The following is a 21,171-nucleotide window of genomic DNA, read 5'->3' as shown; positions in this document are numbered from 1 at the left end:
AGAGGGTTCTGTCCCAGAAATCAGATTCTAATCCAGAAACCCCAGTTCTATCCCAGAAACCAGGTTCTGTCCCCGAAAGCAGGTTCTATCCCAGAAACCCGGGTTCGATCCTTGAAATCAGGTTCTGTTCCAGAAAGCGGGTTCTGACCCAGAAGGGTAAACAACCAGCTGGGTAAACAAACAGCTGGGTAAACAACAAGCTGTTTAAACAGCCCGCTGGGTAAACAATAAGCTTTCTGTCAGTGGTTGCCATGGTGACTCCAGGTATTGATGATGGCTTGGTGTTGTTCGATGACTGAACAGACTCCAAGTAGCTATTCTGGGACTGAAAGGTTGCTCAGCTTAGACTCCGTTAATAGAATCTAAGTAGAATCAAAGTTTCCTGAACCTCCTTTCTGGAACAACATGGTTGGCGACACAAATGCAACGTTTGAAAGCAGCTATAGACCTCAGTAATCTGATATACGTATGTCATGTTTTGCAGCTGTGGTTTTTAGCTCAGGTCTTTTTTTGTCCAGGTAAAGGAGGGCACTGCAACTGCTGGGAGAGACTTTGTCATGAACCCTTCGTCTCTCATCCAGTTTGATCCAGGTATTTTAACTTTCATACTACAAGGATAACTCAGAGTAAACAACCAGTCCTTAAGGCGAGTATAGAAGGGTCCCAGACCGGAGCCTTGTGGTACCAGCAGCAGAGGTGAACTTTTTATAAAAGAAACCGATATTAGACGGATGATGTTCTCCAATGGCTGGAATTCTCTGGAAGCTGTATAAAATCTGGAATAATTTCCATTGATGTAGGAGTGGCCAAGCGAAGGTGGCAGGTGGAGATCATTCAGGACCACATTGAGGAGGCTGATGAAACGTTGGAGGTGCTGCTGGGCTCTCCTGAAGCCACAATCACCGGCAGCATCAGTAAGGCTGAACTGACCATCAGAGACTCAGGTAAAGGTTAAAATCACCACACACGTGTCCGCCCAGTAAGGTGGTGTAATAACCTCGTGCTGAACGCCGCAGGGCGGTGCAGGTTTGACCGGGATCATCAGACTCCTCGTCTGGGAGGAGAAGAGATTCCATCAGATACGTATCCTCAACATGGATCCATTCAGCTGGAGAAGCTTCCCCTCGACACAGACGCTGCCTCATGGACCCGAGGAGGCCTCTCCAGACCACCAGCAGAGCTCCCCTACAAAAACATCCGTGTTTTGGGCAATCCTAAATCTGTACGAGCATCTTCCCTTCCGGCTGTAAATGAGTTTTCCCAGCTTTGGACGTCTGCAGAAACAGTTCCTCTGTTTGCTTTTCAGATTGCTCCTTCTTCTGTGTTCCACAACGGGACAGACGTAGTTTACACAGTAAGTTGTTGCATCTTAAAGACGGATACTGCTGAAGCCGGAAGACATCTTCATTCCTTTTCTTTTCCCATTCCAGTATCACGGAGTCATGCAGATGACAGTGGAGGACGAGAGCTTCCCGTCCCGGAGGGGCAGAAAGGCAAACATACGGGTGGTTAACAGGGGGGCGCTTCCTGACACAAAGTCAGACCCTCCAGTTGACAAACAAAAACCAGACAAAACTGCACTTTCTAAAGGAGTGAGTACAAACATCACGTCCAGATAATATGATCGGACTGTGAACTGCACTTTGGTTACCTGGTGTTTTAAAAGTCCTCTGTGGATAACGTTGGATTGGATCGAGGGTTGTTAGTGTTGTGAGTGTTTTATCTGTGGTCAATCGCAGCCAGTCTGACTTTAGAGAATCAGTGTCTGCAGTTAGCCAGGTTAGCTGCTTTGCTAAAGGAGAAAATGTAGCAACAAACTAAATAACTACAAGTTATACAATTTAGAAGAGGGTACAACGTGGCGTTCATGCCGAGGGCTGTGAGAGTCCGGGACCAAAGCAAATAGACAACAGAAAAAGGAAAAGAAAAAATTTAGAAAGTGAAATATCAACATTTTGGTTTGAAAACACCAAGTATGATGTGAAAATATTAATAAAAGATGAAGCTGGACGGCCGCATTAGGACGGAGTTTAGGACGAACGTTAGGACGGACATTAGGACGGACTTTAGGACGGACCTCAGGACGGATGTTAGGATGGACTTTAGGATGGACTTTAGGACGGACATTAGGACGGACTTTAGGACGGACTTTAGGACGGACATTAGGACGAACGTTAGGACGGACTTTAGGACTGACTTTAGGATGGACATTAGGACGGACTTTAGGACGGACTTTAGGACGGACATTAGGACGAACGTTAGGACGGACTTTAGGACTGACTTTAGGATGGACATTAGGACGGACTTTAGGACGGATGTCAGGATGGACTTTAGGATGGACTTTAGGACGGACATTAGGACGAACGTTAGGACGGACTTTAGGACTGACTTTAGGATGGACATTAGGACGGATGTTAGGATGGACTTTAGGATGGACTTTAGGACGGACATTAGGACGGACGTTAGGACGGCCACATTAGGACGGACTTTAGGACGGACATTAGAACGGACTTTAGGACGGACGTTAGGAAGGATGTTAGGATTGATTCAATTCAATTCAATTCAATTCAATTCAACTTTATTTATATAGCGTCAAATCACGGCAATGCCATCTCAAGACGCTTTACAGACAGAGGGGAAAACATAATGAAGGCCAATTCATAACAGCCTATATAAGGAAACCAATCTCCCATCCTGAGCAAGCACACTGGCGACAGTGGGAAGGAAAAAACTCCCTTTTAACAGGAAGGAAACCTCCGGCAGAACCCGGCTCAGGACAGGCAGCCATCTGCCTCTGCTGTGTGGGGGGAAGAGGACAGAAAGACAACAGACAACAGGAACTGCTACTCCCGGCCAGGGAGACCTGCTGAGACAGGAGACATACATGTTAATGATGCTACACTGTTATTGGGGGGGGGGGATAAAGAGAGGGATAAAGAGAGAGATAAAGATAAAAAGAAAGAAGCTCAGTGTATCAGGAAATGTCCCTCAGCAGTCTAAACCTATAGCAGCATAACTAAGGGATGCTAACCATCCCTAGCTATAGGACTTATCAAAAAGATAAGTCTTCAGCCTAGTCTTAAAGGTGGGGAGGGTGTCTGCTTCCCTAACACTAACTGGGAGCTTATTCCATAAGAGAGGGGCCTGATAACCAAAGGCTCTGCCTCCTGCTCAGCTCTGTGAGACTCTAGGAACCACAAGTAAGCCTGCAGTCTGCGAACGAAGTACTCTGCTTGGTATATAAGGAACTATGAGGTCTTTGATATATAGTGGTGCCTGGTTGTGGAGGGCTTTATATGTAAGGAGAAGGATTTTAAATTCTATTCTAGATTCAACAGGCAGCCAATGAAGAGAGGCTAAAACTGGAGAAATATGATCTCTCCTGCTGGTTCTGGTCAGGACTCTGGCTGCAGAATTCTGGATCAGCTGAAGGGTTTTCAGGGCATATTTAGGACAGCCCAGTAATAGAGAGTTACAGTAATCTAGTCTCGAAGTAACAAAAGCGTGAACCAGTTTTTCTGCATCACTCTGAGACAGAATGTCCTTAATTTTGGCTATATTACGTAAATGAAAGAAGGCTGTTTTAGTAACCTGCTTAATATGTGGACCAAAGGACAGGTCAGGGTCAAATATTACTCCAAGGTTTCTCACTGTAGCACTGGAAGCTAAAGTAATGCCATCCAGGTTCATTACAAAACCGGAAAATTTAGCTCTGAGTTTTTCAGATCCAAAGAGAATTACTTCAGTCTTATCTGAGTTTAAGAGGAGAAAATTTCTAGACATCCAAGTCTTTATGTCTATGAGACAATTTTGTAGCCTATTGGGCTGATTTGTTTCATCTGGTTTAAAGGATAAGTATATCTGAGTATCATCTGCATAACAATGAAAGTTTATTCCATGCTGTCTAATAATTTTGCCTAAAGGGAGCATATATAGCGTGAAGAGTATTGGTCCAAGTACAGAACCTTGAGGAACTCCATGACTTACTGTAGTTTGTGAGGAGGACTTGTCATTTACATGAACGAACTGAAGTCTATCAGATAAATATGATTTAAACCAGCTTAACGCTGTACCTGTAATTCCAATCACCTGTTCTAGTCTCTGTAACAGAATGTTATGATCGACTGTATCAAATGCAGCACTAAGATCAAGCAAGATAAGTACGGACAGAAATCCTTTGTCTGAGGCCATAAGAAGGTCATTAGTAACTTTCACCAATGCCGTCTCAGTACTATGATGAGCTCTAAATCCTGACTGAAACTCCTCGCATAAATTATTTCTGCTCAGGTGGGCATGTAGCTGAGCGGAAACTGTTTTCTCCAGAATTTTGGACATAAACGGGAGGTTAGATATAGGTCTATAATTTGCTATCACCTCTGGATCCAGAGATTGCTTTTTAAGTAAAGGCTTGATTACAGCAGTTTTAAATGATTGTGGTACATATCCTGTCACTAAAGACATATTGATAAGATTTAGTAGTGATGTATTAATTAAAGGGAAAATGTCCTTAAAGAGGCTCGTTGGGAGAGGGTCTAAGATACAGGTGGATGGTTTAGATGAAGCTATTATTTTAGTTAATTCAGAGGGTTGGACAGGACAGAAACTATTTAGACACAAGTCAGATCCTGGTTCTAAGGATGCTTCGGAGACCACAACAGGCTCAACATTATAAGTAGAAGGAAGAGTATTGTGGATTTGATCTCTAATAGTGTCAATTTTATTCCTGAAAAAATACATGAAATCATCACAGCTAAGTGAGAAAGGAATACATGGCTCCACAGCGCTCCGGCTCCTAGTAAGCCTGGCTACAGTGCTGAAAAGAAACCGAGGATTGTTCTTGTTTTCCTCTATCAATGATGAATAATAAGCTGTTCTTGCCGTACGTAAGGCTTTTTTGTATACGATTAAACTTCCTTTCCAGGTTAAGTAAGACTCCTCTAGTCCTGATGAACGCCATCTGTTTTCCAAACGCCTTGATGCCTGTTTTAGAGCTCGAAGCTGGGAATTAAACCAGAGAGCCTTCATAATCTTACCTAATTTCTTCTTCTTTAGGGGAGCAACATTATCCAAGGTTGTACGCATTGAAGCTGTTATAGTATCAGCATGTTGATCAATCTGAGCAGGAGTAAGGCTTAAAGGGGGACTCTCAGTCATGTTAACACATGGTAGAGGGGAAAAAAATTATTCAATTGATTGTTTAAATTTTGTAATATTATTGTCTGATAAACATCTACTATAGTAGAATTTATTTTTGGTCAGTGAGTAATCAAATAAAGTGAATTCAAAGGTTAATAAGAAGTGATCGGACAAGACAGGGTTTTGAGGAAATGATGGATGTTAGGACGGACGTTAGGACGGACGTTAGGACGGACTTTAGGACGGACGTTAGGACGGTCATTCAGACAGAGTCGATGTGTGAAGGCCTTTAGCTGTTTGTCTGCTAACCAGTACCAGTGTTAGCATGTCGTCTACTCTGACGGTGTGGGACCAGTTAGGATCCATCTACTAGGAACGCAGATCTAGTAAACAGTGCCTTTCTTTGGTTCTGGGACTCAGATATTGTATGTCTCATGCATTAATATTGATTATCACAGACAAACCTTCAAAGCTTCCGTTGAAGCAGCACAGGTGAACATGTTGATGGTCCTGCAGGTGACAGGTGATAGCTCGACCCTTAAACCCTGCGTGCCAGAACTAATGGGACTCCTGCATTTCAACCAAACCACCAACCAGCTCTTTCACTGCAACGGTGTCGCCTGGAAACCCTGGCTACCAACCAATCAGGTACAGCGTCACGATTTATCTGAGTTCCAGTAAATCCACTCTTTCCCACACGTCTGCACGCCTCTATGTTTTCCTCAGATGGTGAGCGCCCGGACATGTCCTCGGGGATGGACCTTTCATCAAGGCCTTTGCTATGTTCTCGGCACCGAGCAGAAGGTCACGTGGAGTGCAGCAAATAGGGCCTGCAGGGAAAGGTACAGTCCAGCATCACGCATGTTCATGTGCAGATTACACACATGATGAGCAGATTCAATAAGACGGCAGAGTCCGGATGCGTGGACATGCTGGGATTAGTCACATATGAAAGCTGTGTAACTTGATTTTTATGCTGTCTGTCAAGTTTCTCTGTGAAAAGAAAACATGTTTTTTCTCCTTCATGTCAGATATAAAGGATCTCTTGTGAGTGTTTCCTCCAAAACCAACATGGACTGGCTGTGGGACTTCAGTGGGAGAAAACCATTCTGGATTGGTGGGTTTTCTGTGCAGTGCAGTTCAGTCATCCACATGTTCAGCGGAAGCTAAACCAACACTGCGGCTGTAGTAAACTGCTTGTTTACTTACTCAGAAGGAAATAAATATCTGGTGAAGCCGTCAGGAACTCTGTCAGGCTGTATCTGGATTGGTCCTGTTCTATGTAAACACAATGTGTAAACTAGTTGTCTGGTCAATAACCAGTATACTGGTCAGTAACTAGTAGTCTGGTAAATAACCAGTATACTGGTCAGTAACTAGTAGTCTAGTCAATAACCAGTATTCTGGTCAGCAACCAGTAGTCTGATCAGTAACCAGTATTCTTGTCAGTAACTGGTAGTCTAGTCAATAACCAGTAAACTGGTCAGTAACTAGTATTCTGGTCAGTAACTAGTAGTCTGGTCAATAACCAGTAAACTGGTCAGTAAATAGTGGTCTAGTCAATAACCGTAAACTGGTCAGTAACTAGTAGTCTGGTCAGTGACCAGTATTCTGGTCAGTAACTAGTAGTCTAGTCAATAACCAGTATTCTGGTCAGTAACTAGTAGTCTGGTAAATAACCAGTATACTGGTCAGTAACTAGTAGTCTAGTCAATAACCAGTATTCTGGTCAGCAACCAGTAGTCTGATCAGTAACCAGTATTCTTGTCAGTAACTAGTAGTCTAGTCAATAACCAGTAAACTGGTCAGTAACTAGTATTCTGGTCAGTAACTAGTAGTCTAGTCAATAAACAGTAAACTGGTCAGTAAATAGTGGTCTAGTCAATAACCAGTAAACTGGTCAGTAACTAGTAGTTTGGTCAGTAACCAGTATTCTGGTCAGTAACTAGTAGTCTAGTCAATAACCAGTATTCTGGTCAGTAACCAGTATTCTGGTCAGTAACTAGTAGTCTAGTCAATAACCAGTAAACTGGTCAGTAACTAGTAGTCTGGTCAGTAACCAGTATTCTGGTCAGTAACTAGTAGTCTAGTCAATAACCAGTATTCTGGTCAGCAACCAGTAGTCTGATCAGTAACCAGTATTCTTGTCAGTAACTAGTAGTCTAGTCAATAACCAGTAAACTGGTCAGTAACTAGTATTCTGGTCAGTAACTAGTAGTCTAGTCAATAAACAGTAAACTGGTCAGTAAATAGTGGTCTAGTCAATAACCAGTAAACTGGTCAGTAACTAGTAGTTTGGTCAGTAACCAGTATTCTGGTCAGTAACTAGTAGTCTAGTCAATAACCAGTATTCTGGTCAGTAACCAGTATTCTGGTCAGTAACTAGTAGTCTAGTCAATAACCAGTAAACTGGTCAGTAACTAGTAGTCTGGTCAGTAACCAGTATTCTGGTCAGTAACTAGTAGTCTAGTCAATAACCAGTATTCTGGTCAGTAACCAGTATTCTGGTCAGTAACTAGTAGTCTAGTCAATAACCAGTAAACTGGTCAGTAACTAGTAGTCTGGTCAGTAACCAGTATTCTGGTCAGTAACTAGTAGTCTAGTCAATAAACAGTAAACTGGTCAGTAAATAGTGGTCTAGTCAATAACCAGTAAACTGGTCAGTAACTAGTAGTTTGGTCAGTAACCAGTATTCTGGTCAGTAACTAGTAGTCTAGTCAATAACCAGTATTCTGGTCAGTAACCAGTATTCTGGTCAGTAACTAGTAGTCTAGTCAATAACCAGTAAACTGGTCAGTAACTAGTAGTCTGGTCAGTAACCAGTATTCTGGTCAGTAACTAGTAGTCTAGTCAATAACCAGTAAACTGGTCAGTAACTAGTAGTCTAGTCAATAACCAGTAAACTGGTCAGTAACTAGTAGTCTAGTCAATGTTAAGTTTTAATTCCATATTATGTGTATTGTATCAGTATTTGTACTGGTAGCAGTATCTGCATCAGTCTGGGTTTGTGTATCGACGTGAAAGTACTCTAAGGGAACGATGTTTAGTGGTGCGTCAGTAAAAAGGGTCCCCCATCAAACAGCATCCTAACATGGTTTAGTTTCTTTCCCAAGCAGTTAGTTGGGAACTGGAAACCCGCCGACTGTGGTGTGTTCCAGGTGTCCTAGTTTGGAGTTTTAATGACAACGTCTCCTAGCATTTAGCGTTTAAAAACGCACCTTTTCCTGGAGATAACATTTGTCTTTGCTGTTTCAGGCCTGAATGACAGGGAGGGCCGCGGGCGCTGGGAGTGGGCCGGCGGCGAACCCGTCTCCTACACCAACTGGCGGAAGACGCCGCCCAGGTCCAAGCCGAAGGGAGGCAAAAGGTGCGTCCTGGTCTGGAGACGGTCCAAGTGGCAAATCAGAGACTGCAGGAGCGGGAGAGGTCACGGCTTTGTGTGTTCAGTTCAAACGACACCGCAGTGAGCTCGCTGGGTTGATTCCGGCGAGCAGTCAGAGGACGTTCAGGACACCTGACCCGCAACACCAGACGGCTGTGAAGAAAGGGCCGATGAGAGCTCTGCTTGGTCATTTATTACGATTCATTTATTACGATTCTTCTGACGTAACAGAAACCTCGTTCACGTCTTATTTACTCCAAACGCCGAAAGTACGACGTAGTACCGTCAGCGTCGTGGTTAGCATGTCGCGGCTACGCTGCTTTCTGACTCTAGATGTCCTCATGTCGGGACCAAATCTCAGCCGTTGGCGTTTCATCCATCCACGTGAGAAATCAATCCAATTTATTTATATTTTATTACATTTGATATGTTTTTACATCAGCTTGTGTAAAATCTTTTCACGCCCAGAACCCGTGGTTCAGGGTGCCGTCGGTTTGTGTGTATCCAGACAATAAACCATGATTTTAAAACGTCTGCGTGTGCTTCGATGTTTGGGAATTTAAAGAAAAAGACCCTGAACGCAGCAGAGACTTGGCCTGGACGTAGAATGAACCGATGTTCCTGAACGCAGCAGGAAGTTGGCCTGGACGTGGAATGAACCGATGTTCCTGAACGCAGCAGCAAGTTGGCGTGGACATAGAATGAACCGATGTTCCTGAAAGCAGCAGGAAGTTGGCCTGGACGTGGAATGAACCGATGTCCCTGAACGCTGCAGGAAGTTGGCCTGGACTTAGAATGAACCAATGTCCCTGAACGCAGCAGGAAGTTGGCCTGGACGTGGAATGAACCGATGTCCCTGAACGCTGCAGGAAGTTAACCTGGACTTAGAATGAACCAATGTCCCTGAACGCAGCAGGAAGTTGGCCTGGATGTGGAATGAACCGATGTCCCTGAACGCAGCAGGAAGTTGGCCTGGACGTGGAATGAACCGATGTCCCTGAACGGAGCAGGAAGTTGGCCTGGACGTAGAATGAACCGATGTTCCTGAACGCAGCAGGAAGTTGGCCTGGACGTGGAATGAACCGATGTCCCTGAACGCAGCAGGAAGTTGGCCTGGACGTAGAATGAACCGATGTTCCTGAACGCAGCAGGAAGTTGGCCTGGACGTGGAATGAACCGATGTCCCTGAACGCAGCAGGAAGTTGGCCTGGACGTAGAATGAACCGATGTTCCTGAACGCAGCAGGAAGTTGGCCTGGACGTGGAATGAACCGATGTCCCTAAACGCAGCAGGAAGTTGGCCTGGACGTAGAATGAACCGATGTCCCTGAACGCAGCAGGAAGTTGGCCTGGACGTAGAATGAACCGATGTTCCTGAACGCAGCAGGAAGTTGGCCTGGACGTGGAATGAACCGATGTTCCTGAACGCAGCAGGAAGTTGGCCTGGACGTAGAATGAACCAATGTCCCTGAACGCAGCAGGAGGTTTGCCTGGACGTGGAATGAACCGATGTCCCTGAACGGAGCAGAGAGTTAACTTGGACGTAGAATGAACCGATGTTCCTGAACGCAGCAGGAAGTTGGCCTGGACGTGGAATGAACCGATGTTCCTGAACGCAGCAGGAAGTTGGCCGGGACGTGGAATGAACCGATGTTCCTCAACGCAGCAGGAAGTTGGCCTGGACGTGGAATGAACCGATGTTCCTGAACGCAGCAGGAAATTGGCCTGGACTTAGAATGAACCGATGTCCCTGAACGCAGCAGGAAGTTGGCCTGGACGTACAATGAACCGATGTTCCTGAACGCAGTAGAGACTTAGCCTGGACGTAGAATGAACCGATGTTCCTGAACACAGCAGGAAGTTGGCCTGGACGTAGAATGAACCAATGTCCCTGAACGCAGCAGGAGGTTTGCCTGGACGTGGAATGAACTGATGTCCCTGAACGGAGCAGAGTTAACCTGGACGTAGAATGAACCGATGTTCCTGAACGCAGCAGGAAGTTGGCCTGGACGTGGAATGAACCGATGTTCCTGAACGCAGCAGGAAGTTGGCCTGGACGTGGAATGAACCGATGTTCCTGAACGCAGCAGGAAGTTGGCCTGGACGTAGAATGAACCGATGTTCCTGAACGCAGCAGGAAGTTGGCCTGGACGTAGAATGAACCGATGTTCCTGAACGCAGCAGGAAGTTGGCCTGGATGTAGAATGAACCGATGTTCCTGAACGCAGCAGGAAGTTGGCCTGGACGTGGAATGAACCGATGTTCCTGAACGCAGCAGAGACTTGGCCTGGACGTAGAATGAACCGATGTTCCAGAACGCAGCAGGAAGTTGGCCTGGACGTAGAATGAACCAATGTCCCTGAACGCAGCAGGAAGTTGGCCTGGACGTAGAATGAACCGATGTCTGTGAACGCAGCAGGAAGTTGGCCTGGACGTATAATGAACCGATGTTCCTGAATGCAGCAGAGACTTTGCCTGGACGTAGAATGAACCGATGTTCCTGAACGGAGCAGAAAGTTAACCTGGACGTAGAATGAAACGATGTTCCTGAACGCAGCAGGAAGTTGGCCTGGACGTGGAATGAACCGATGTTCCTGAACGCAGCAGGAAGTTGGTTTGTACGTCGAATGAACCGATGTCCCTGAACGCAGCAGGAAGTTGGCCTGGACATATAATGAACAGATGTTCCTGAATGCAGCAGAGACTTTGCCTGGACGTAGAATGAACCGATGTTCCTGAACGCAGCAGGAAGTTGGCCTGGACGTAGAATGAACCGATGTTCCTGAACGCAGCAGGAAGTTGGTTTGGACGTCGAATGAACCGATGTCCCTGAACGCAGCAGGAAGTTGGCCTGGACGTAGAATGAACCGATGTTCCTGAATGCAGCAGGAAGTTGGCCTGGACTTACAATGAACCGATGTTCCTGAACGCAGCAGGAAGTTGGCCTGAACGTAGAATGAACCAATGTCCCTGAACGCAGCATGAGGTTTGCCTGGACGTAGAATGAACCGATGTCCCTGAACGGAGCAGAGAGTAAACCTGGACGTAGAATGAACCGATGTTCCTGAACGCAGCAGGAAGTTGGCCTGGACGTGGAATGAACCGATGTTCCTGAACGCAGCAGGAAGTTGGCCGGGACGTGGAATGAACCGATGTTCCTGAACGCAGCAGGAAGTTGGCCTGGACGTAGAATGAACCGATGTTCCTGAACGCAGCAGGAAGTTGGCCTGGACGTACAATGAACCGATGTTCCTGAACGCAGCAGGAAGTTGGCCTGGACGTGGAATGAACCGATGTTCCTGAACGCAGCAGGAAATTGGTCTGGACATAGAATGAACCGATGTCCCTGAACGCAGCAGGAAGTTGGCCTGGACGTACAATGAACCGATGTTCCTGAACGCAGTAGAGACTTAGCCTGGACGTAGAATGAACCGATGTTCCTGAACACAGCAGGAAGTTGGCCTGGACGTAGAATGAACCGATGTTCCTGAACGGAGCAGAAAGTTAACCTGGACGTAGAATGAAACGATGTTCCTGAACGCAGCAGGAAGTTGGCCTGGACGTGGAATGAACCGATGTTCCTGAACGCAGCAGGAAGTTGGTTTGGACGTCGAATGAACCGATGTCCCTGAACGCAGCAGGAAGTTGGCCTGGACATATAATGAACAGATGTTCCTGAATGCAGCAGAGACTTTGCCTGGACGTAGAATGAACCGATGTTCCTGAACGCAGCAGGAAGTTGGCCTGGACGTAGAATGAACCGATGTTCCTGAACGCAGCAGGAAGTTGGTTTGGACGTCGAATGAACCGATGTCCCTGAACGCAGCAGGAAGTTGGCCTGGACGTGGAATGAACCGATGTTCCTGAATGCAGCAGGAAGTTGGCCTGGACTTACAATGAACTGATGTTCCTGAACGCAGCAGGAAGTTGGCCTGAACGTAGAATGAACCAATGTCCCTGAACGCAGCATGAGGTTTGCCTGGACGTAGAATGAACCGATGTCCCTGAACGGAGCAGAGAGTAAACCTGGACGTAGAATGAACCGATGTTCCTGAACGCAGCAGGAAGTTGGCCTGGACGTGGAATGAACCGATGTTCCTGAACGCAGCAGGAAGTTGGCCGGGACGTGGAATGAACCGATGTTCCTGAACGCAGCAGGAAGTTGGCCTGGACGTAGAATGAACCGATGTTCCTGAACGCAGCAGGAAGTTGGCCTGGACGTACAATGAACCGATGTTCCTGAACACAGCAGGAAGTTGGCCTGGATGTGGAATGAACCAATGTTCCTGAACGCAGCAGGAAGTTGGCCTGGACGTGGAATGAACCCATGTCCCTTAACGCAGCAGGAAGTTGGCCTGGACGTAGAATGAACCGATGTTCCTGAACGCAGCAGGAAGTTGGCCTGGACGTGGAATGTACCTCTGTCCCTGAACGCAGCAGGAAATTGGCCTGGACATAGAATGAACCGATGTCCCTGAACGCAGCAGGAAGTTGGCCTGGACGTACAATGAACCGATGTTCCTGAACGCAGCAGGAAGTTGGCCTGGACGTGGAATGAACCGATGTTCCTGAACGCAGCAGGAAGTTGGCCTGGACGTGGAATGTACCGCTGTCCCTGAACGCAGCAGGAAGTTGGCCTGGACATAGAATGAACCGATGTCCCTGAACGCAGCAGGAAGTTGACCTGGACGTAGAATGAACCGATGTCCCTGAACGGAGCAGAAAGTTAACCTGGACGTAGAATGAAACGATGTTCCTGAACGCAGCAGGAAGTTTGCCTGGACGTAGAATGAACCGATGTTCCTGAACGCAGCAGGAAGTTGGTTTGGACGTCGAATGAACCGATGTCCCTGAACGCAGCAGGAAGTTGGCCTGGACGTATAATGAACCGATGTTCCTGAACGCAGCAGAGACTTTGCCTGGACGTAGAATGAACCGATGTTCCTGAACGGAGCAGAAAGTTAACCTGGACGTAGAATGAAACGATGTTCCTGAACGCAGCAGGAAGTTGGCCTGGACGTGGAATGAACCGATGTTCCTGAACGCAGCAGGAAGTTGGTTTGGACGTCGAATGAACCGATGTCCCTGAACGCAGCAGGAAGTTGGCCTGGACATATAATGAACAGATGTTCCTGAATGCAGCAGAGACTTTGCCTGGACGTAGAATGAACCGATGTTCCTGAACGCAGCAGGAAGTTGGCCTGGACGTAGAATGAACCGATGTTCCTGAACGCAGCAGGAAGTTGGTTTGGACGTCGAATGAACCGATGTCCCTGAACGCAGCAGGAAGTTGGCCTGGACGTAGAATGAACCGATGTTCCTGAATGCAGCAGGAAGTTGGCCTGGACTTACAATGAACCGATGTTCCTGAACGCAGCAGGAAGTTGGCCTGGATGTGGAATGAACCAATGTTCCTGAACGCAGCAGGAAGTTGGCCTGGACGTGGAATGAACCCATGTCCCTTAACGCAGCAGGAAGTTGGCCTGGACGTAGAATGAACCGATGTTCCTGAACGCAGCAGGAAGTTGGCCTGGACGTGGAATGTACCTCTGTCCCTGAACGCAGCAGGAAATTGGCCTGGACATAGAATGAACCGATGTCCCTGAACGCAGCAGGAAGTTGGCCTGGACGTACAATGAACCGATGTTCCTGAACGCAGCAGGAAGTTGGCCTGGACGTGGAATGAACCGATGTTCCTGAATGCAGCAGAGACTTTGCCTGGACGTAGAATGAACCGATGTTCCTGAACGCAGCAGGAAGTTGGCCTGGACGTAGAATGAACCGATGTTCCTGAACGCAGCAGGAAGTTGGTTTGGACGTCGAATGAACCGATGTCCCTGAACGCAGCAGGAAGTTGGCCTGGACGTAGAATGAACCGATGTTCCTGAACGCAGCAGGAAGTTGGCCTGAACGTAGAATGAACCAATGTCCCTGAACGCAGCATGAGGTTTGCCTGGACGTAGAATGAACCGATGTCCCTGAACGGAGCAGAGAGTAAACCTGGACGTAGAATGAACCGATGTTCCTGAACGCAGCAGGAAGTTGGCCTGGACGTGGAATGAACCGATGTTCCTGAACGCAGCAGGAAGTTGGCCGGGACGTGGAATGAACCGATGTTCCTGAACGCAGCAGGAAGTTGGCCTGGACGTGGAATGAACCGATGTTCCTGAACGCAGCAGGAAATTGGCCTGGACATAGAATGAACCGATGTCCCTGAACACAGCAGGAAGTTGGCCTGGACGTAGAATGAACCGATGTTCCTGAACGCAGCAGGAAGTTTGCCTGGACGTAGAATGAACCGATGTTCCTGAAAGCAGCAGGAAGTTGGCCTGGACGTAGAATGAACCGATGTCCCTGAACGCAGCAGGAAGTTGGCCTGGACGTAGAATGAACCGAAGTTCCTGAACGCAGCAGAGACTTAGCCTGGACGTAGAATGAACCGATGTTCCTGAACGCAGCAGGAAGTTGGCCTGGACTTACAATGAACCGATGTTCCTGAACGCAGCAGGAAGTTGGCCTGGACGTAGAATGAACCAATGTCCCTGAACGCAGCAGGAGGTTTGCCTGGACGTGGAATGAACCGATGTCCCTGAACGGAGCAGAGAGTTAACCTGGACGTAGAATGAACCGATGTTCCTGAACGCAGCAGGAAGTTGGCCTGGACGTGGAATGAACCGATGTTCCTGAACGCAGCAGGAAGATGGCCGGGACGTGGAATGAACCGATGTTCCTGAACGCAGCAGGAAGTTGGCCTGGACGTGGAATGAACCGATGTTCCTGAACGCAGCAGGAAGTTGGCCTGGACGTGGAATTAACCGATGTTCCTGAACGCAGCAGAGACTTGGCCTGGACGTAGAATGAACCGATGTTCCTGAACGCAGCAGGAAATTGGCCTGGACGTGGAATGAACCTATGTTCCAGAACGCAGCAGGAAGTTGGCCTGGACGTAGAATGAACCAATGTCCCTGAACGCAGCAGGAAGTTGGCCTGGACGTAGAATGAACCGATGTCTGTGAACGCAGCAGGAAGTTGGCCTGGACGTGGAATGAACCGATGTTCCTGAAAGCAGCAGAGACTTGGCCTGGAGGTGGAATGAACCGATGTTCCTGAACGCAGCAGGAAGTTGTCCTGGACGTAGAATGAACCGATGTTCCTGAACGCAGCAGGAAGTTGGCCTGGACGTAGAATGAACCGATGTTCCTGAACGCAGCAGGAAGTTGGCCTGGACGTAGAATGAACCGATGTCTGTGACCGCAGCAGGAAGTTGGCCTGGACGTGGAATGAACCGATGTTCCTGAAAGCAGCAGGAAGTTGGCCTGGACGTGGAATGTACCTCTGTCCCTGAACGCAGCAGGAAATTGGCCTGGACATAGAATGAACCGATGTCCCTGAACGCAGCAGGAAGTTGGCCTGGACGTACAATGAACCGATGTTCCTGAACGCAGCAGGAAGTTGGCCTGGACGTGGAATGAACCGATGTTCCTGAACGCAGCAGGAAGTTGGCCTGGACGTGGAATGTACCGCTGTCCCTGAACGCAGCAGGAAGTTGGCCTGGACATAGAATGAACCGATGTCCCTGAACGCAGCAGGAAGTTGACCTGGACGTAGAATGAACCGATGTCCCTGAACGGAGCAGAAAGTTAACCTGGACGTAGAATGAAACGATGTTCCTGAACGCAGCACGAAGTTTGCCTGGACGTAGAATGAACCGATGTTCCTGAACGCAGCAGGAAGTTGGTTTGGACGTCGAATGAACCGATGTCCCTGAACGCAGCAGGAAGTTGGCCTGGACGTATAATGAACCGATGTTCCTGAACGCAGCAGAGACTTTGCCTGGACGTAGAATGAACCGATGTTCCTGAACGGAGCAGAAAGTTAACCTGGACGTAGAATTAAACGATGTTCCTGAACGCAGCAGGAAGTTGGCCTGGACGTGGAATGAACCGATGTTCCTGAACGCAGCAGGAAATTGGCCTGGACATAGAATGAACCGATGTTCCTGAACGCAGCAGGAAGTTGGCCTGGAAGTGGAATGAACCGATGTTCCTGAACGCAGCAGGAAGTTGGCCGGGACGTGGAATGAACCGATGTTCCTGAACGCAGCAGGAAGTTGGCCTGGACGTGGAATGAACCGATGTTCCTGAACGCAGCAGGAAATTGGCCTGGACATAGAATGAACCGATGTCCCTGAACGCAGCAGGAAGTTGGCCTGGACGTAGAATGAACCGATGTCCCTGAACGCAGCAGGAAATTGGCCTGGACGTAGAATGAACCGATGTTCCTGAACGCAGCAGGAAGTTGGCCTGGACGTAGAATGAACCGATGTCCCTGAACGCAGCAGGAAGTTGGCCTGGACGTAGAATGAACCGATGTTCCTGAACGCAGCAGAGACTTAGCCTGGACGTAGAATGAACCGATGTTCCTGAACGCAGCAGGAAGTTGGCCTGGACGTAGAATGAACCGATGTTCCTGAACGCAGCAAGAAGTTGGCCTGGACGTAGAATGAACCGATGTTCCTGAACGCAGCAGGAAGTTGGCCGGGACGTGGAATGAACCGATGTTCCTGAACGCAGCAGGAAGTTGGCCGGGACGTGGAATGAACCGATGTTCCTGAACGCAGCAGGAAGTTGGCCTGGACGTGGAATGAACCGATGTTCCTGAACGCAGCAGAGACTTAGCCTGGACGTAGAATGAACCGATGTTCCTGAACGCAGCAGAGACTTAGCCTGGACGTAGAATGAACCGATGTTCCTGAACGCAGCAGGAAGTTGGCCTGGACGTGGAATGAACCGATGTTCCTGAACGCAGCAGGAAGTTGGCCTGGACGTAGAATGAACCGATGTTCCTGAACGCAGCAGGAAGTTGGCCTGGACGTAGAATGAACCGATGTCCCTGAACGCAGCAGGAAGTTGGCCTGGACGTAGAATGAACCGATGTTCCTTAACGCAGCAGAGACTTAGCCTGGACGTAGAATGAACCGATGTTCCTGAACGCAGCAGGAAGTTGGCCTGGACGTAGAATGAACCAATGTCCCTGAACGCAGCAGGAGGTTTGCCTGGACGTGGAATGAACCGATGTCCCTGAACGGAGCAGAGAGTTAACCTGGACGTAGAATGAACCGATATTCCTGAACGCAGCAGGAAGTTGGCCTGGACGTGGAATGAACCGATGTTCCTGAACGCAGCAGGAAGTTGGCCTGGACGTTGAATGAACCGATGTTCCTGAAAGCAGCAGGAAATTGGCCTGGACATAGAATGAACCGATGTTCCTGAACGCAGCAGGAAGTTGGCCTGGACGTGGAATGAACCGATGTTCCTGAACGCAGCAGGAAGTTGGCCTGGACGTGGAATGTACCACTGTCCCTAAACGCAGCAGGAAGTTGGCCTGGACGTGGAATGAACCGATGTTCCTGAACGCAGCAGGAAGTTTGCCTGGACGTAGAATGAACCGATGTTCCTGAACGCAGCAGGAAGTTGGTTTGGACGTCGAATGAACCGATGTCCCTGAACGCAGCAGGAAGTTGGCCTGGACGTATAATGAACCGATGTTCCTGAACGCAGCAGAGACTTTGCCTGGACGTAGAATGAACCGATGTTCCTGAACGGAGCAGAAAGTTCACCTGGACGTAGAATGAAACGATGTTCCTGAACGCAGCAGGAAATTGGCCTGGACGTGGAATGAACCGATGTTCCTGAACGCAGCAGGAAGTTGGTTTGGACGTCGAATGAACCGATGTCCCTGAACGCAGCAGGAAGTTGTCCTGGACGTAGAATGAACCGATGTTCCTGAACGCAGCAGGAAGTTGGCCTGGACGTGGAATGAACCGATGTTTCTGAACGCAGCAGGAAATATGCCTGGACGTAGAATGAACCGATGTTCCTGAACGCAGCAGAGACTTGGCCTGGACGTAGAATGAACCGATGTTCCTGAACGCAGCAGGAAGTTGGCCTGGACGTAGAATGAACCAATGTCCCTGAACGCAGCAGGAGGTTTGCTTGGACGTGGAATGAACCGATGTTCCTGAACGCAGCAAAGACTTAGCCTGGACGTAGAATGAACCGATGTTCCTGAACGCAGCAGGAAGTTGGTTTGGACGTCGAATGAACCGATGTTCCTGAACGCAGCAGGAAGTTGGCCTGGACGTAGAATGAACTGATGTTCCTGAATGCAGCAGGAAGTTGGCCTGGACTTACAATGAACCGATGTTCCTGAACGCAGCAGGAAGTTGGCCTGGACGTAGAATGAACCGATGTTCCTGAACGCAGCAGAGACTTAGCCTGGACGTAGAATGAACCGATGTTCCTGAACGCAGCAGGAAGTTGGCCTGGACGTAGAATGAACCAATGTCCCTGAACGCAGCAGGAGGTTTGCCTGGACGTGGAATGAACCGATGTCCCTGAAAGGAGCAGAGAGTTAACCTGGACGTAGAATGAACCAATGTTCCTGAACGCAGCAGGAAGTTGGCCTGGACGTGGAATGAACCGATGTTCCTGAACGCAGCAGGAAGTTGGCCTGGACGTGGAATGAACCGATGTTCCTGAACGCAGCAGGAAATTGGCCTGGACATAGAATGAACCGATGTTCCTGAACGCAGCAGGAAGTTGGCCTGGATGTGGAATGAACCGATGTTCCTGAACGCAGCAGGAAGTTGGCCTGGACGTGGAATGAACCGATGTTCCTGAACGCAGCAGGAAGTTGGCCTGGACGTAGAATGAACCAATGTCCCTGAACGCAGCAGGAGGTTTGCCTGGACGTGGAATGAACCGATGTTCCTGAACGGAGCAGAGAGTTAACCTGGACGTAGAATGAACCGATGTTCCTGAATGCAGCAGAGACTTTGCCTGGACGTAGAATGAACCGATGTTTCTGAACGGAGCAGAAAGTTCACCTGGACGTAGAATGAAACGATGTTCCTGAACGCAGCAGGAAATTGGCCTGGACTTGGAATGAACCGATGTTCCTGAACGCAGCAGGAAGTTGGTTTGGACGTCGAATGAACCGATGTCCCTGAACGCAGCAGGAAGTTGGCCTGGACGTAGAATGAACCGATGTTCCTGAACGCAGCCGGAAGTTGGCCTGGACGTGGAATGAACCGATGTTTCTGAACGCAGCAGGAAATTGGCCTGGACGTGGAATGAACCGATGTCCCTGAACGCAGCAGGAAGTTAGCCTGAACGTATAATGAACCGATGTTCCTGAATGCAGCAGAGACTTTGCCTGGACGTAGAATGAACCGATGTTCCTGAACGGAGCAGAAAGTTAACCTGGACGTAGAATGAAACGATGTTCCTGAACGCAGCAGGAAGTTGGCCTGGACGTAGAATGAACCGATGTTCCTGAACGCAGCAGCAAGTTGGCCTGGACGTAGAATGAACCGATGTTCCTGAACGCAGCAGGAAATTGGCCTGGACATAGAATGAACCGATGTCCCTGAACGCAGCAGGAAGTTGGCCTGGACGTAGAATGAACCGATGTTCCTGAACGCAGCAGGAAGTTGGCCTGGACGTACAATGAACCGATGTTCCTGAACGCAGCAGGAAGTTGGCCTGGACGTAGAATGAACCGATGTCCCTGAACGCAGCAGGAAGTTGGCCTGGACGTAGAATGAACCGATGTTCCTGAACGCAGCAGAGACTTAGCCTGGACGTAGAATGAACCGATGTTCCTGAACGCAGTAGAGACTTAGCCTGGACGTAGAATGAACCGATGTTCCTGAACGCAGCAGGAAGTGTGCCTGGATGTGGAATGAACCGATGTTCCTGAACGCAGCAGGAAGTTGGTTTGGACGTCGAATGAACCGATGTCCCTGAACGCAGCAGGAAGTTGGCCTGGACGTAGAATGAACCGATGTTCCTGAACGCAGCAGGAAGTTGGCCTGGAAGTGGAATGAACCGATGTTTCTGAACGCAGCAGGAAATTGGCCTGGACGTGGAATGAACCGATGTCCCTGAACGCAGCAGGAAGTTGGCCTGGACGTATAATGAACCGATGTTCCTGAATGCAGCAGAGACTTTGCCTGGACGTAGAATGAACCGATGTTCCTGAACGGAGCAGAAAGTTAACCTGGACGTAGAATGAAACGATGTTCCTGAATGCAGCAGGAAGTTGGCCTGGACGTAGAATGAACCGATGTTCCTGAACGCAGCAGGAAGTTGGCCTGGACGTAGAATGAACCGATGTTCCTGAACGCAGCAGAGACTTCGCCTGGACGTAGAATGAATCGATGTTCCTGAACGCAGCAGGAAGTTGGCCTGGATGTGGAATGAACCGATGTTCCTGAATGCAGCAGGAAATTGGCCTGGACGTGGAATGAACCGATGTTCCTGAACGCAGCAGGAAGTTGGCCTGGACGTAGAATGAACCAATGTCCCTGAACGCAGCAGGAAGTTGGCCTGGACGTAGAATAAACCAATGTCCCTGAACGCAGCAGGAGGTTTGACTGGACGTGGAATGAACCGATGTCCCTGAACGGAGCAGAGAGTTAACCTGGACGTAGAATGAACCGATATTCCTGAACGCAGCAGGAAGTTGGCCGGGACGTGGAATGAACCGATGTTCCTGAACGCAGCAGGAAGTTGGCCGGGACGTGGAATGAACCGATGTTCCTGAACGCAGCAGGAAGTTGCCCTGGACGTGGAATGAACCGATGTTCCT

General features: G+C 48.6%; 1 protein-coding gene across 1 annotated transcript in view; it reads left to right on the top strand.

Moving 5' to 3' along the window:
- frem1a (Fras1 related extracellular matrix 1a) overlaps positions 1-8,603 on the top strand; it is a gene marked incomplete at both ends in the record, with an annotated part of 264,812 nt that extends 256,209 nt beyond the window's left edge. Inside the window, 9 exons of the mRNA XM_079257498.1 lie at positions 519-591; positions 801-944; positions 1,017-1,222; positions 1,307-1,354; positions 1,431-1,592; positions 5,653-5,784; positions 5,863-5,978; positions 6,168-6,253; positions 8,392-8,603. Of these exons, the coding sequence (XP_079113624.1) occupies positions 519-591; positions 801-944; positions 1,017-1,222; positions 1,307-1,354; positions 1,431-1,592; positions 5,653-5,784; positions 5,863-5,978; positions 6,168-6,253; positions 8,392-8,603 (1,179 nt within the window). The remainder of the gene's footprint in view (positions 1-518; positions 592-800; positions 945-1,016; positions 1,223-1,306; positions 1,355-1,430; positions 1,593-5,652; positions 5,785-5,862; positions 5,979-6,167; positions 6,254-8,391) is intronic.
- Positions 8,604-21,171: the final 12,568 nt, after the last annotated feature.

The sequence above is a fragment of the Telmatherina bonti genome (genome assembly GCF_933228915.1).
Source record: "Telmatherina bonti genome assembly, chromosome: 18".
Taxonomy (NCBI): domain Eukaryota; kingdom Metazoa; phylum Chordata; class Actinopteri; order Atheriniformes; family Telmatherinidae; genus Telmatherina; species Telmatherina bonti.
This window is presented reverse-complemented; position numbering and strand designations above follow the sequence as displayed.